Consider the following 15,225-nt stretch of genomic DNA (forward strand, 5'->3'; position numbering starts at 1 on the left):
CCATCATACTTATTTCCATCATATTTATTCCCATCATATGTTATTCCCATCATATTTATTCCCATCATATGTTATTCCCATCATATGTTATTCCCATCATATTTAGTGGTGAGAAAAATAAAGTTCTAAAATTGTAAAATTATTCAACAAGAAAAGTAAAAAAAACAAAATAACAGCAGCCAAAATGGAAAAAATCAGCAGTCATTTTCCAAGAATAAAGAATTCTACCGTGATGAGACGAAGGTGGTAAATTACGTCATCTTTGTAGCATAAAAGTGAAAGTTGACAGACAAAAACAAGGAGTCAAGTTGTCTTTTTGGGAAAATGAGCTTTCCAAAAAAGCGAGGACGTCCAAATATGACCAGGTGACCTTTTACAAGACGAAAGTTGAAAATGAGAAGTCATTTCACCAAAATAAAACCCTATTCTAGTGGACTGGGAATATTCTGACATTTTATTAGCATAAAGTTGACTTGTTTGAAAGGAAGTTGTAATATTATGAAAATAAAGTTGTATTTGGTTTGAAGATAGATTGGAAGGAAGTCATCCCAAATCAAGCAGCAGCTGACATGCTGGCAAAGTCACGTCCAGATGTTGGATGGGGGTGAAGTCATCCTCAGCTGGAAAGCAACGGCAGAAACGCACCCAAAAGAGGAGGAATTTGTACGTCAACAGAGTGAGAACATGAAGAGACAAGAAGACAAATACAAATGTTTTCTTCTTATGAGTAAAAATCAGGTCAGCGTTGAAATATGAAAGAAAACATCTTTGAACCTTGGAGCTCAGTCAGGTTGGGGAACTATTACTAACCATTACCAACCATTACCAGCCATTACCAACCATGACCGGCCATTACCGGCCATTACCAACCATTACCAACCATTACCAGCCATTACCAACCATGACCAGCCATTACCGGCCATTACCAACCATTACCAACCATTACCAGTCATTACCAACCATTACCAGCCATTACCAACCATTACCAGCCATTACCAACCATTACCAACCATTACCAACGATTACCAACCATTACCAACCATTACCAGCCATTACCAACCATTACCAGCCATTACCAACCATTACCAACCATTACCAACCATTACCAGCCATTACCAACCATTACCGGCCATTACCAACCATTACCAACCATTACCAACCATTACCAGCCATTAACAACCATTACCAGCCATTAACAACCATTACCAACCATTACCAGCCATTACCAACCATTACCAACCATTACCAACCATTACCAGCCATTACCAACCATTACCAGCCATTACCAGCCATTACCAACCATTACCGGCCATTACCAACCATTACCAACCATTACCAACCATTACCAGCCATTACCAGCCATTACTAGCCATTACCGGCCATTACCAACCATTACCAACCATTACCAATCATTACCAACCATTACCAAACATTACCAACCATTACCAGCCATTACCAGCCATTAACAACCATTACCAGCCATTACCAGCCATTACCAACCATTACCAACCATTACCAAACATTACCAACCATTACCAGCCATTAACAACCATTACCAACCATTACCAACCATTACCAGCCATTACCAGCCATTACCGGCCATTACCAACCATTACCAGCCATTAACAACCATTACCAGCCATTAACAACCATTACCAACCATTACCAGCCATTACCAACCATTACCAGCCATTACCAACCATTACCAACCATTACCAGCCATTACCAACCATTACCAACCATTACCAACCATTACCAGCCATTACCAACCATTACCAGCCATTACCAACCATTACCAACCATTACCGGCCATGACCAACCATTACGGCCATGACCAACCATTACCAACCATTACCAGCCATTACCAACCATTACCAGCCATTACCAACCATTACCAGCCATTACCAACCATTACCAACCATTACCAACCATTACCAGCCATTACCAACCATTACCAGCCATTACCAACCATTACCAACCATTACCAGCCATTACCAACCATTACCGGCCATTACCAACCATTACCAGCCATTACCAACCATTACCGGCCATTACCAACCATTACCAGCCATTACCAACCATTACCAACCATTACCAACCATTACCAGCCATTACCAACCATTACCAGTCATTACCAGCCATTACCAACCATTACCAGCCATTACCAACCATTACCAGCCATTACCAACCATTACCAGCCATTACCAACCATTACCAGCTCTTCCCAACCAATTGTTGAAGCCAATCTACAGGAACATGAGTCCTGATTGGCTAAGGGAGATTGTGTTCTGTGTTGTGATTGGCTGTAGACCAAGTCAATCACTCTCCCGTCGTATGATCGCTGCTGCTGGCGGTCGCACGTGCTGGCCGAAGGCAGAAGGCGACGCTGTCAATGAATGTTGTGTTTCAACGTGACAGACGTGAGGAAAAGTTCACGCGTGTCTGAGAAAACGAGGTTTACAGATTGAAATCACATAGAATCATTGGGAGGGGACGCTGTTTGCTCTTCATGGATCATTCATGCACCATGCTGCGTTCTTTACAGCTTCTCATTCCCATCAGGCCTTTTTGGGGGTGTGTGTGTGTGTGTGTGTGTGTGTGTGTGTGTGTGTGTGTGTGTGTGCTGCAGACACGTCACGTCTACGTTGGTTTCACGGGGAATCCAGACTCCAGACGTTCATCTGCTTGATGTTTGTTCCCCGTCTGCCTGACTGAAACCAGTCATTCGTACCAAAGATGTGTTTTGGGGTTTTTTTGCTCATGGAGCGAAGCCCCTTCCAAGTCTAAGAGCAGTGATTGGCAGGCGCTCCATGAGGAAAAAAAACGACCAAAAAGAGTCATGGCTAACGTCCTGGTGGCGTCCATCTCACCGCTAACTGCATGTTTTCTCCTTCAGCGACAATGAGGACCATAAACCATTAAAAGGGAGCCGCACGCCATCGAGCGGGACGGTTAAGCGGGACGACAGTGACGACAGTTTAGTGGACTACGGGGAAGGAGGAGACGGACAGTTCAACGAGGACGGCTCCTTTATCGGCCAGTATAGCGGACAGAGTGCCAGCCGGGACGCCGCCGAGTGCCCCCAGAGCTCGGAGGCGCCGTCCCCGATTAACCCCATGAACTCCTTGAACTCTTTCGTGTGAGGCGCACACGCCCGACCGAGGACGGCCATCTTGTCTTTGGGAACAAGAAAGGGCAAACTCCGAAACGAGATTCATTTCATGAACACTCCAATAACGCCTTCTTACTCCGTTCGAACAGTAAACATGAGGTATTACATCACCACCAGGCAGTAGCTGGCACCAAATAACCGCAACAACACAACACAAGCTTCCAATCCACAGTAGTGTGCTGACATCACATGTTTGCTTCAACGTGATTGGCTAATATTGTCATATTGACCACTTTTTACCAACACAATCCAAACTGCATTTGCTTATTGAGTGGAATGGAGCTCCCGATACCGCAGAAAAAACACAAAGCATCCACTTTTATTACCTCCGAGACTCAGACTTCCTCGCTCGCTTGCTTCGTGAGCTAGCTAGCTAACTAGCTAGTTATCGCTTGCTCTGTTGTAAAGCGACGTTAATGCAAATCCCACACAAGCACAATGGACAACTTTCTTGGTTAGTCAGCTGGTTAGCTAGCACCACGCTAGTAGGATTTGTGAGCTAGCTTTCCACAGAACCTCATAACGGCGTTATTTCACGCTCTACATGGTAAGAGTTGGTGCGTGTTGGTTGGTTACTTAGTTAAGTAGTGATTTATCAGCTCGTCAGTTGGCAGGATTATGCAAAAACTACACAACCACTTGTGGGAAAACTTTATATCCTATGTTTACTATTTTTGGTAAATCATCAAAATGTCAGGTATCCGTTTGTAGCTTGGTTAGTTCACTGAAAGTGCGTTAAGTAGCATGCTAGTTAGCTAGCCATTTATTAGTTGCTAGCTGAGCTACGCCAAAACTACATTTATTTTCCACAACATGTAAAGTGACGTTACTGTTAATCCCACAAAAGTGTAGATGACTTTATTGGTTAATAAGCTGGTTAGCTAGCTAGCACAAGATTTGTGATCTAACTTTGCACAGAACTGTTTACTGCTCTCACTTTATGTCCTACTTTTGCTATTGTTTGGTAAATCATCAAAACCTCAGGCATCAGTTTGTAGCTTGGTTAGTCCACTCGAAGTCAGTTAAATCTAAAAGTGAGTTAGGGAGCAAGCTAGTTAGCTAGCCATTTATTAGTTGCTAGCAGGACTATGCAAAAACAACACATTTTTTTCCAATAAATGTTGTAAAGTGACGTGACTGCTAATCCCATAAAAGCGTCATGGGTGGCTTTAGTGGTTTGTTTCTTAGTCAGTTAGCTAGCAAGCTAGCTGGGTAGCACAATAGCTAAAAATATCACGCAAACACCTTACTAGAGAACCTTAGCGTGAGGACCTTTTCTCGCTAATTGAGTGCCAACGTAAAAAGTACAAGGCAAGAGCTGGTGGTTTGGCTAGTTAGTTATCAGCTAGTTGGTTAGCAGGGTTACAACAGTTTCTTGTAAAACCTTGGAGAGGAGCATTCTTGGTTAACCTTGGCTAACCTTACTTTTACTATTTTTGTCAAATCATCAAAACGCAAAACACGACTTTGTTGGTCGGTTAGCTAGTTAACCAAAGGTTTATTCAATGTAAAAGTTAGTTAGGCAGCGAGCTACTGTAGTTAGCAGCATTACTCACAAACTCTTCCACAAAGCCAAAAGCATAATGTTTACCTAGTTAGCTTGCTAATTCATTTGCCCGTTAGCTATGTCGACCTGCACTTGGAAAGCTAGCTCACGTTTCAACCAAACCGAGGAGGAAGCTGTTACGTTTTGGCTAGCAGAGTGTAGCCTTTCTCGCTTACCCAGCAAAAATAAGGCACTTGATGATTTTTATTGAACTTTTGATGGCCTTTTTGTCGTCACTGAAACAACAAAGCGAGACGTTAGCATACTACTGTAGTACGCGGCGTACGTAACGCAATGGGAGCATGCTAGAGATGCTAAGTATAGACGCTGCATGGCATGTCATGTGCCCCCCCTTCCCACCTGCATGTGATCTGTGCTGATGGAGCTTGATTGGAATGACTGGGTGAGCCTTCATTTCACACACGACACCCCATCTTCACATTAGACAAGCTCGGACTGAATAATTCCTTCCAAAGTCCGACATGATGAAACAAAACCGAAAATCAAGTCAAATGACTCCGCCCAACAGACTTGTAAAGGGTGTGGGGGAAAAGGAAGGTTTTTGTGGTGCGATACTGGCCCCCGGTGGTCTTTTGTAGGTATGCAATCCCTCACTTCTTCATGCTTTTACAAAAGTACATGAAGGCATCATTGATGACGGACGCATTTTTACGCCACTTTGGATGCTAATGAAGTGACGATGTCGTGTAGTAATCCACACTGGCCACTAGGTGTCAGTAACGTTACACCGATGAGACCACAGCCACCACAGGAAGTACTGTGCAGAGACAGGAAGTAAAAACAACAACAAGAAGGAACTCTCCCACTGCTAACGTGTGAGTCTTATTTTTGTCTTATTTTCTCTTATTGTTTCTACTATATTGGGTAATAGGAGTGTAAAGGTGACTATAGGGGTGTTATTTCATGTCTCGAGGGCTCTAATCATGTTAAAATGCGTATTTAGAAGGTTGTAAACGGGTTTTCTACCAAAAATCTTCCATTTCTAGATAAGGAATGCTACCTTGCAAAAGTTCTCTTCTCACGGGGGGGGGTAAGAGGCGCCATAAAGGAGGGGTCACTGTGCTGCTTTTAAACAATAGCATCTTGGACTCCAACTCGTAGGACATTTGCAGCTTTCACGGTGCTTTGTGGTTAGCGGGATAGTGCGTGAAGCCAGCAAACTCATTTTTGGTGCGCTTTCGGAAGAGGCGGAGCATCCGTTTTGGTGCAAATCTGGCTAAAGGTGCCGATCCAGTATTGTGTTGGCGCAAGCACAAAGCAGGCTGTGCTTGATGAAAGGCTGACAGGAAGGTTGCACACCCAGCAGGCGTTATTAGCCTTCTCTTTGGAGGGAAATCATTCCTTGAAGCGGCGCTCATGAAACGTGTGGGATGATGAGCGCTGCCATCGTGTGTCCCTGATGTCCCTGATGTCCATGATGCATTCACTGCTGCTTTCCAAGACACTCGTAACTTGCCAAGCGCTTTGGCCTTGGCGGAGGTCCCGCTTTGCGATACATGCGACTGCTCTGCATTACTTATAAAAGCCTGCGCGGCCCAGCCTGGACGGAAGCGCCGCACGCAGGATGAGTGACCGGTACTAACGACACCTTTAACGGGATGAGCTTTGTTTGTTTTTGCTTAACTTGCATCAAGTTTGACTTGTTCTTTTTTTGCATAATAAAGTCTTTGGGGATTGGGGCAAATATTCTGGAGGGGCTGGACAGACAGCCCCCCCCCCCCGTGGGTGTGCATGCTGCAACGTGCTCATAGCACCATGATGACAGCGTCCTGTACAGTACAGAGATGATCTTCTTCTTCTTCTGTCTTTAGAAACACGAACTTCCTGTCTTGCTGTGCATCGTGTACACAAGTTGGATGTGAGACAAACCCTTTCTATATTTCACATTCTATATTTCACATTCTTTTCTATTTAGGATGCACGTTTGGACTAACAACAAAACCTCAGCGTGTTCTTTCTTTTCATGCACGAATGGAATCAAACTCCAAGAATAAACAAGCTTTCATCTGCCAGCTATGATGCCTTTATTTGCATGCCTGGAGATCCTCTACCATCCATCCATCATCTTCTCCTCACTAGGGTAGCGGCTATGCTGGAGCCTATCCCAGCTGACTTGGGGCGACAGGCGGGGTACACCCTGGACTGGTGTCCAGCCAATGGCAGGGCACATATAGACAAACACTCACATTCATACCTATGGACCATTTAGAGTCTCCAATGAAGCAAGCATGCATGTTTTTGGGATGTGGGAGGAAACCCCCCCACACACGGGGAGAACATGCAAACTCCACACAGAAATGCCCAAGGGAGAATCCAACCCAGGTCTTCCATCTCCAGACTGTTACTGTGTTGGCCAACATGCTAACCACTAGACCACCGTGCCGCCAGCTCTCCATTATCTTATCTTATCTTATTTTCATCTAAGAGTCTAATGTTGTGAAAAACAAAACACAGAAACCAGAAAGTTGAAATATTCAAACAAAATTAAAAGTCGTGATATTAAAACACGCAAAACAACAAATAAAGTTGTCATTTGGGGAAAATGAGTGTTAGGGTTCGGTCGTGCCGGTTTTGGATACCAAATGCAGAGTCGAAAAAAGTTTTATTAATAATAAAAGGTGACCACGTAGTGGGAAAACGTACCAAAAATACACAACAAAACTACAAAGTACAACATAAAACTAAAGATGCTGCAGGTAATATGCTAGCAGTATTAGCGAGTAAAAGGCTAAAGTAGTATGGAATCACAGGAGTGCCAAAATTAAAAGGGAGTACGTGTGGAAATACAAAGAGAATCAACAATACAAAAAATATACAAATATAGTCATATTTCTTTACCATTTCCTCTTATTTTTTTCTGTATTGTCTTTGTTTTTCAAATTTGCCGTTGTTTTTCCTGTTTTGTATTTGTCTTTTTCAATTGCGTTTTCGTATTGCATATTGTCATAGCATTTGGTAATACCATGCAAATACGGGCAGAATGACTGTGGGCGGGTCATCCTGCCAGCAGGCGGGTCAGGCGGGTCTACAGCCCACAGCTGCGGGTCCCACAGGAATATTTTTTTTATTATTGAAACTCTTTGTACTTCCACATTTGTATATTTCTGTATTATTGATTCTTTTTGTATTACCACACGTGTTCCCTTTTAATTTTGGCACTCCTGTGATTCCATAGTGTAGAGCGCTGCTGATACTCGAGGCTAACAGGACGGCCGGCGCTGAGTCTGCTGCAGCTGAAGAAGGGACGCTGGCTGGCTGACTGCAGGTGTGCTGCAAAGAGTTGACACCAGGGGGCAGCAGAGCAGCACACATCATGACAACGAGGTTACGGAAGAAGTTAGAAAGTTAGCAAAATAAAGTCACCATCACGGGATGATCAAAAACACCCCCGCAGGAAAGGAAAAAGCAGCTGTCGTTTTACCAGAATAAAGTCAAAGTATTTAGAGAAAAAAAGTCACAATTTCATTGCAATGAACACATGAAATTGTGGAAACTTTGAGTTATTTGAGTAGAATTGATGTTATTTTGTGTTATAATGTTATTTTTATTTTATTGTTATGATTTAAAGGTGCACTACTATGACAACAACAGCAAAGTTGTGTTTTTTGGAAAGAAGTTAAAATATTACAGGAATAAAGAACATTTAGCAAGACTATTTCAGAAGAAAGCTGATTAAAATAATGTCATTTTAGTGGCGTGGGATGAAATATATTTATTTTTTAAGGATTATAAGAAATGTAAAGTATCTTAAGTATTATTTAGTATTTAAAGTATTTATGGGGATGAAGCCATAAACTGGAAAGAACACTTACAAATATGATTACAAATATTTCTTAAAACAAATCAATATTCAAATATTTAGACTATAAAATATCTGGAAAGTGATTATGAGGAAAAGTAATGTCATTTTAGTCGCTTAGGGTGAAATATTAAAAATGAGTTGTAATTTGTGGAAAATGAGGCTGGGGGGAGGAAGTCCTTAAGTCCTACAATATTATGGAATCAAAATGTACAAAGATTATTTCAGGAAAAAGGAACTCTTTGGGCCCAAACAGCAACCATCTGAATAAAAGATGAAAGCGTGAATGTGATCTAAATGATGTGGTTTTCCACCTCTCGCCTTCACTGCCACCTAGTGGCGGTAATGATGTGTGCACGGTGCTGCCCGCCCGCTAGAAAAGCTTATTTTAAGCAGAATGTACGTTTTAGAAGCTCGGCAGTGGCAAGCTTGGCTGTTTATCTTCATGGTAATCACATGACTCATCCTTTCATCCGCCATCGTGGCCACTGGACACGCAGGACCGCCAGCTGATGATGAAAAACGGGGGGAGTCATTGATTCCACCCCTCCAAACCCCCCAGCTAGCTTGATGTTGACGTTAAAAGTAGCTTCAGCTCCGGAACCCTCCCCTTCTCTCTTCAATTGCCATTGTTCCCTCACACATGTACACGCTCACCTCAAACACGTGCAATCACATGCAGCTTTCCATCTCACAGCAGCTCCGGTGCGTTTGAGGACCGACCAATCCAAGTGGGAAATCTCAACGCTTGAGACAAAAAACACAATCTGTCATGATTTGCGCTCTGCTGCCCTCTGCTGCGTCTCAGCAGTCCTGCAGCAACGAGGCCTTCTGAAGCCTTGCCGGGAGACTCGGACTCGCTGGTTGTCACGTCATTGCCTCACCTCGCCCTGAAGCTGTCTGGGTTCTCTTGGTTCCTTCCAACTCGTTCCCTGGAAGTTGGTGTACCTTTTTCTTTCTTTGATACTTTTGGACAAAGTTTGATCTTCGACCCCTCGGAGGACACGTTTGACGCCTTCAAGCACACGACCACAGCGCTCTACTTCCCACAATGCAATTCTACTTAAAGGGCCAGCGGTCATACGCTGTAAAAAAAAAACAAAAAACAAAAAAAAACACTTAAGTTGCACCAAAAAAAGTCAGCGAAACAGCGAGTCCACAAAAGGTGAAGCGCGATGGAGCGAGGGAACGCTGCACTGAACGCCGTCAGCAAAAGGAACATGTCAGATCAAAGACAACAATACGCCATCAAACAACATCAAATGTATTTGTAAAGTAATGTAGCTGGTTCAAAGTGCGGCCCCGGGGGCCACTTGCGGCCCACGGCTGTGATTTTATCAGCCCGCAGCACAGTCTAACAATGTCGTTTAACGAGGGAACTTAAAAAAACAACAGCAAAAATGGGAAAATCAATCAAAAGTCAAAATATGAAGAAAGGAGTTGCAATCCAGCGAGGAAAACAACCCACATTTCACAAGAATAACGGAACAGCATGACGGAAAATGCCATTTTAGTAGAAGAAAAAAGGGTTTTTACTTCAAAAAAACAATGAATAAAGTTGTAATTTTTGGAAACTTAGGTTGGGGAATAAAGTCCAAATATTAGGGGAAGCAAATATACAAGAAGAAAGGTGAAATATTTGGAAAATTATAGAAAATGCACCAACAGCAGAAATGTAACCAGTGTAAAGGCAAAATATTACGAGAAAAAAAGAGTTTTCTAACGAGAAAAAAGTTTCAATTTTCATGAGAATAAACTTGTAAAATGAGGAAAAATATCATTTGAGTAACAAGGTTGAAATAAAGGAAGACGTTGTTGATACAACTCAGCCACGACCTCGGCATGGACGTGTCTGATGACGATGAACTTTATTATTTTATTCTTTGTTTTTTCAAAAGTGAAGAGAAAATGTGAGCTTTTTAAAAAGAAGCACACAAGACGTCCTTTTTGATCTTTGACTTATTTGTCACTTGTAGCGAGAGGGAATGCTTTTTGTCTAGATGTGCCCTCCATTGGCTGTACCGCTGGGATAGGCTCCAGCATACCCGCGATCGTAGTGACGATAAGCGGCATAGAAGATGGATGGATGGATATTTTTTACTATTTTTAGAAGCAGGAAATGGAGGAGTTTACATGCAACACACACAGTGGGTGGGCGATACTGCAAAGTATGTTACACCCACGGTGTGAGAAGGAGAGGTTCCGCAGGTCCTTCATACCGACCGCTGTCAGGCTCTACCACCTGCACCACCTGAACCATGTTGTAGTCACTATGTATTCTTTACTTGCGTATCTTGCTTGCTGCTGTAACAAGTCAATTTCCCCGCTGTGGGATTAATAAAGTACTACTACTATAATGTATGGTATCGATCTGATAGCAAGTAAACGCACAGCCAGCATTGATGATTTCATTTAACAACAAAACAAAAAAAAACTGTGAAACTTGTAATTTTAAGAATAATGTCATAAAAAATAAAGTCTCAAACACTTTGTGAAAATAAGCACAGAAGCCAAATAGTACATTAAATAGCCATTCGATACTGGACTTACCTTTGGTATCGGTGTTATTGACGTTCGGATAAATCCGGTCACCCGGATCTCAGGTGAGCTGGTGACAAAATGGCGGCCAACATGCGCAAGCAGCAGGAATATGATCTAAAATGCAAAGATAGCCTATTAAAACAGGAAACATCTGCGGGACGTGGATGATAGCAGCCTGGAAGATGCTCTTGGACCAACTCATCGAATTCACAGCGCACAGATTGACTTTTTAATTGAGATTTGCTGTCCATGCTAATGACCACCAACGCCACACTCGGAGTGACGGCTCCCTCTGGCGGCGCCGCCTGTCACTGCGCCTCCCTGACACCCAAAGCGAGAGCAGCGAGCGGTTCTTCGCCAGTTTCTTCCGCAGCTCTTCTTGGCGGCGGGTGTGGATCAGATGTGAGCATCGTGTGGAGGACGAGCCCAACGGAAGGTAGGAGTGCACACACTCGGATTGTTCTCATGATGAGTATTTCCATGTCGGGAAGCCGTGATTCAGCTCGGAGGGGGTGTCGGGGGTGTCGTTCAGTGTTGTTTGCGTGTCAGCTTTGCACGCCGCTCGTCCGCATTGCAGAATGCTACAAGACGTCAAATGGTGCATGGATGGGGGCACCTGCAAGCAGGAGGGAAACATATTTCTTTTATCTGCTGGGGCTGGGCTGGTGCTGATGCGGCACGATGCACATCCGTGCACGTTGTGTGACGTGCGTGGCGACGTGTGTCGTTACTATGCGCTGTTGCCTACGAAAAGTAGCCTCGCTCAGCTGCTGGTGGGGTCACACTTGGCATGTTGGCACGTTGATGGAAGTGTGAATACTGCAGATGCTACACTGCAGGTGATGTGTCACGTGACATGTGACATGTCCGACTCACACCAACACATGCAGACAGGCCAGGTGACATGGTAGTGGAGGTTAAAAAAAGACTATTATTGGAGTTGATCATTCTTACAATGCACATCGTTCGATACAAAGTGTCGTAAAGTTTATTACTCTAATATTTTGTAGCCTATAGTGTAGTGCTGGACACAGTAAGCCACGTACTAGCTAACCCTAACCCGCATGTACTAACATGCCTTGTGGAGGATGTCAAATATAAATTGTAGTGCTAGGATGTTATAGGTCATGAAAATAAGCAGCGATGTGATGATCTAGCACAAGCTGCTCAGTGCAACAGCTAGAATGTCCGTTTTTGGAAGGGTGGAGCATCGGCCAAAGACTTTTGGTGCGATACAGGATTTGTATTGATTCATTATGACTATTATTTGATTGTATTAGGAAAAGACTGACATTATACATATGTATACTGTATATATATACATATACATATAGTGTATGTGGCTGACAGATAGAAAGAATACACTGAAGTGTTAAAGTGTGATTGAAAGGTTGCGCTGCCATGAAAGAGGCTGGTGTTTACATTTTGTGTGCTAGCTTTTAGCATGAGTTCCTTGTGAAGCCGTTAAAGGCATAGTTGGGATGTTTTGACATGAGGTTGTATGACACCCCCATCAGCCGGGGAGTCCAGGGGAGTCAGTTTGATGCTGAAAGTTTAGGTTGTTTGGCCTTGGCGGAGGTCTTGTGTGTCTGCACTGAGCATCATTCCAGCCTTTATTGGGTCACTTTGTTGTGTGATGGATGAAGGAGAAACCAAAATGCGGCGTTCTGTCAAAAGAGATTCCACATCCGCCTGTCGGGTTATGAATGTTGCAGGTCCGACTGCTGCCGCTGCTGCTAATGCATCCTCGTCTGTGGCAAGCGAGTGCGCCCCGAGGACAGACTAAACCTACGAAAGTAGGTTAAAGGGGTCTGTGAATGTTGTAATAAGTTGGCTGCTGCAGGGTGTTGATGCATTATGAAGCTTCTCTGTTACTGCCATAACAAATGATCTTTTTTCAGGGGACAGGGGACAGTTTCTATTCAAAACATTTGGATGTTTTCCACGCCAAGTCAGGACAATCCCAGAGTGCTTTTAGGTGATTCCCTGGCTTTCCGCATGTCCTTCTCATCCCTGGAGCCAAAGCCTGAGCTGCAGAGACAAATAAAGATGCTTTTGTGCTTTGGATTGCGAAATCCTCATCTGGCTGAGGAATAGCTGAGTCATCGATGGCGGTGTTTCCCAACCTCCATTAAGACAAGGCACGTATTTCACATGACAAACATCTCATCATTGACAACATGGCGGATACACGAGTATGAAATAGCCGCTTGTAAACTAGCTAAATGTCATGTAAAGTGGTGGATGGTCATCCTTGTTTATGCTGCTTAATTGGTTCCATACCCAAGTAGGATTCATTCTTAATACATGGAATATTTTGGTAGTTAGAGCATAGAACACCTGTTCACCACCTTCTAAATACACTTTGTAACATGATTAGAGACCTCTAGACATGAAATAACACCCCTATAGTCACCTTTACACTCCTACAGTATTACCCAATATAATAAACACAATAAGCAATAGTGACTCACATGTTAGCATTGGGAAAGTTCCTCCTTGGAGTATCTCCAACCTAACGTGGGTCGATTGCATGTCATTAAAAAAATGAGTGCTACGTCAGGATCACAATGTAATATTCCATTTATTAACATTGGTTCCTGTATCGATGAAATTCATTCATCACGGCCGGATCCAGAACCAATTAACTGCCATAAATGAGGGATTACCGTATGTAAATGTAAGTAATAGTAATAGTAATAGTAATAGTTATAGTAATAGTAAATGGCCCAAACCCTAATGTGGTATTTGTCATATCCAGCTTGATTTTCTGATTGAAGCGGGGGCTTTTGTTGACCTTATTGGCTGCAGGAGCGAGTGTGTCCTTTTAAAACTTCATAACATTTCAACTTGAACCATGATTTGGAGTGCATGAGAAAGTGGAAAAGAAAACGTAGCCGCCTTTGACCACCGACAAGTACGTTGCAGCAACAGAACCAGTGTTGTCATGGCATGTAAGGAGCACACTGCTCTGCCAGCGTTTTAAAGCGCACACGGAGCTAGATAAAGCTGTTCATAATACTTTAAGTGCAGCGACTGCCATCTTGTGGAGTTCATACAAAAATACATGAAGAGGTTGCCTACAGCCGCATGTGATGATGCCGTTCTGTTCACGCTGCGTTTGCTTGGATCTGAAGTTTTTTTCCATCAAACGTGAGGTGGAATTGAGAGTGGGGGTGCGGCAGGCTTGACTCGTGCGCCCCATCAGACACGGCACGCGCCGCTTGGCCGCTGTCCTCGTGCTCGACGCGCTTGCAAATGTCCCCACTCTGTCCCGATGCTGGCGTCCTCGCTATAGATGGAGGGTGCGGTTGGCAATCAATAGCGAGATGCACCCATGGTACAGTTGGGAGGCAGAGTGACATGACGTCTTTGGCTGCAACACAGCACACAGAGGTCTCCTCTGTTCACACCCGTTTGCACTTTGTCATTCAAGCGCTGCCGCTTACTCAATGCCGACGGTCACACCACAGTTGTGTGCTTGAAACTGGCCTGCAAAGAAAACTGCTCAGTAGGGGTGCAATGGTACGCCATCGCTGTGGTTCAGGACGCACCTCAGCTTGAAGGTCATGCTTCCATTCACTGCTCCGTTTTGGTGCTTTAGTGATTTTCAAAATGAAACCCACAAAATGGATTGAATGGATGGACGTTGGACCATTCGGGTCGTCTTAAAAGACGTTGGGCCCCTCATCCGAGCAGGTGTCATCAGTTCATGCTCAATGACTAGGTAGGACAGCTCTCATCAGACTAGATTATGGATGTCACGGTGTGAACATTTCATACTGTGATTATTGTAACTATTGGACTAAAAATGTTTAAAAAGTACTGATACACACATTGAGGTCTAACACACACACACACACACACACACACACACACAATATGCTTCCCCGGCCAAGGCCAACATTGCAAACTGCACATGCGTGCCCTCTTCTGAGTGCTTGCTGCTTGTAGGGCTCCAAAGGGCACGCATTGTGGGCCGTGGGCACCATTTTCCACAGAGAGATGCACAACGTAACTAACGGCGGCTTCTCCAGGAAATGAGCCATGTCACTGGTCCGTGACGTTATCAATCCTGGTCTTACCTTCATTGTAGTTTGAAATGGTAATACTAGCTGTCGCAAGTTTCACCACGGCTAATCGTTA

The 15,225-nt window shown here is 43.8% G+C and overlaps 2 protein-coding genes across 25 annotated transcripts in view; both read left to right on the forward strand.

Annotated features, from left to right (window-relative positions):
- The window catches only part of LOC129180975 (neuronal cell adhesion molecule-like), a 110,365-nt gene extending 103,616 nt beyond the window's left edge, over positions 1 to 6,749 (forward strand). For all 22 annotated transcript variants that reach the window (XM_054775458.1, XM_054775463.1, XM_054775469.1 and 19 more), the window contains one exon: positions 2,897 to 6,749. In XM_054775458.1, the coding sequence (XP_054631433.1) occupies positions 2,897 to 3,143 (247 nt within the window). In that variant the 3' untranslated portion in view covers positions 3,144 to 6,749. The remainder of the gene's footprint in view (positions 1 to 2,896) is intronic.
- A 1,189-nt stretch (positions 6,750 to 7,938) lies between these two features.
- cntn1a (contactin 1a) overlaps positions 7,939 to 15,225 on the forward strand; it is a 90,686-nt gene continuing 83,399 nt past the window's right edge. The window contains exons 1-2 of one of the 3 annotated variants that reach the window (XM_054775482.1): positions 7,942 to 11,515; positions 12,981 to 13,220. The gene's annotated coding sequence lies outside the window, so the exon portion shown is untranslated. Of the gene's footprint in view, positions 11,516 to 12,980; positions 13,221 to 15,225 lie in introns of all 3 variants that reach the window. The other 2 variants (XM_054775483.1, XM_054775481.1) reach the window with 2 other exon arrangements.

The sequence above is a fragment of the Dunckerocampus dactyliophorus genome, chromosome 5 (genome assembly GCF_027744805.1).
Source record: "Dunckerocampus dactyliophorus isolate RoL2022-P2 chromosome 5, RoL_Ddac_1.1, whole genome shotgun sequence".
NCBI lineage: Eukaryota > Metazoa > Chordata > Actinopteri > Syngnathiformes > Syngnathidae > Dunckerocampus > Dunckerocampus dactyliophorus.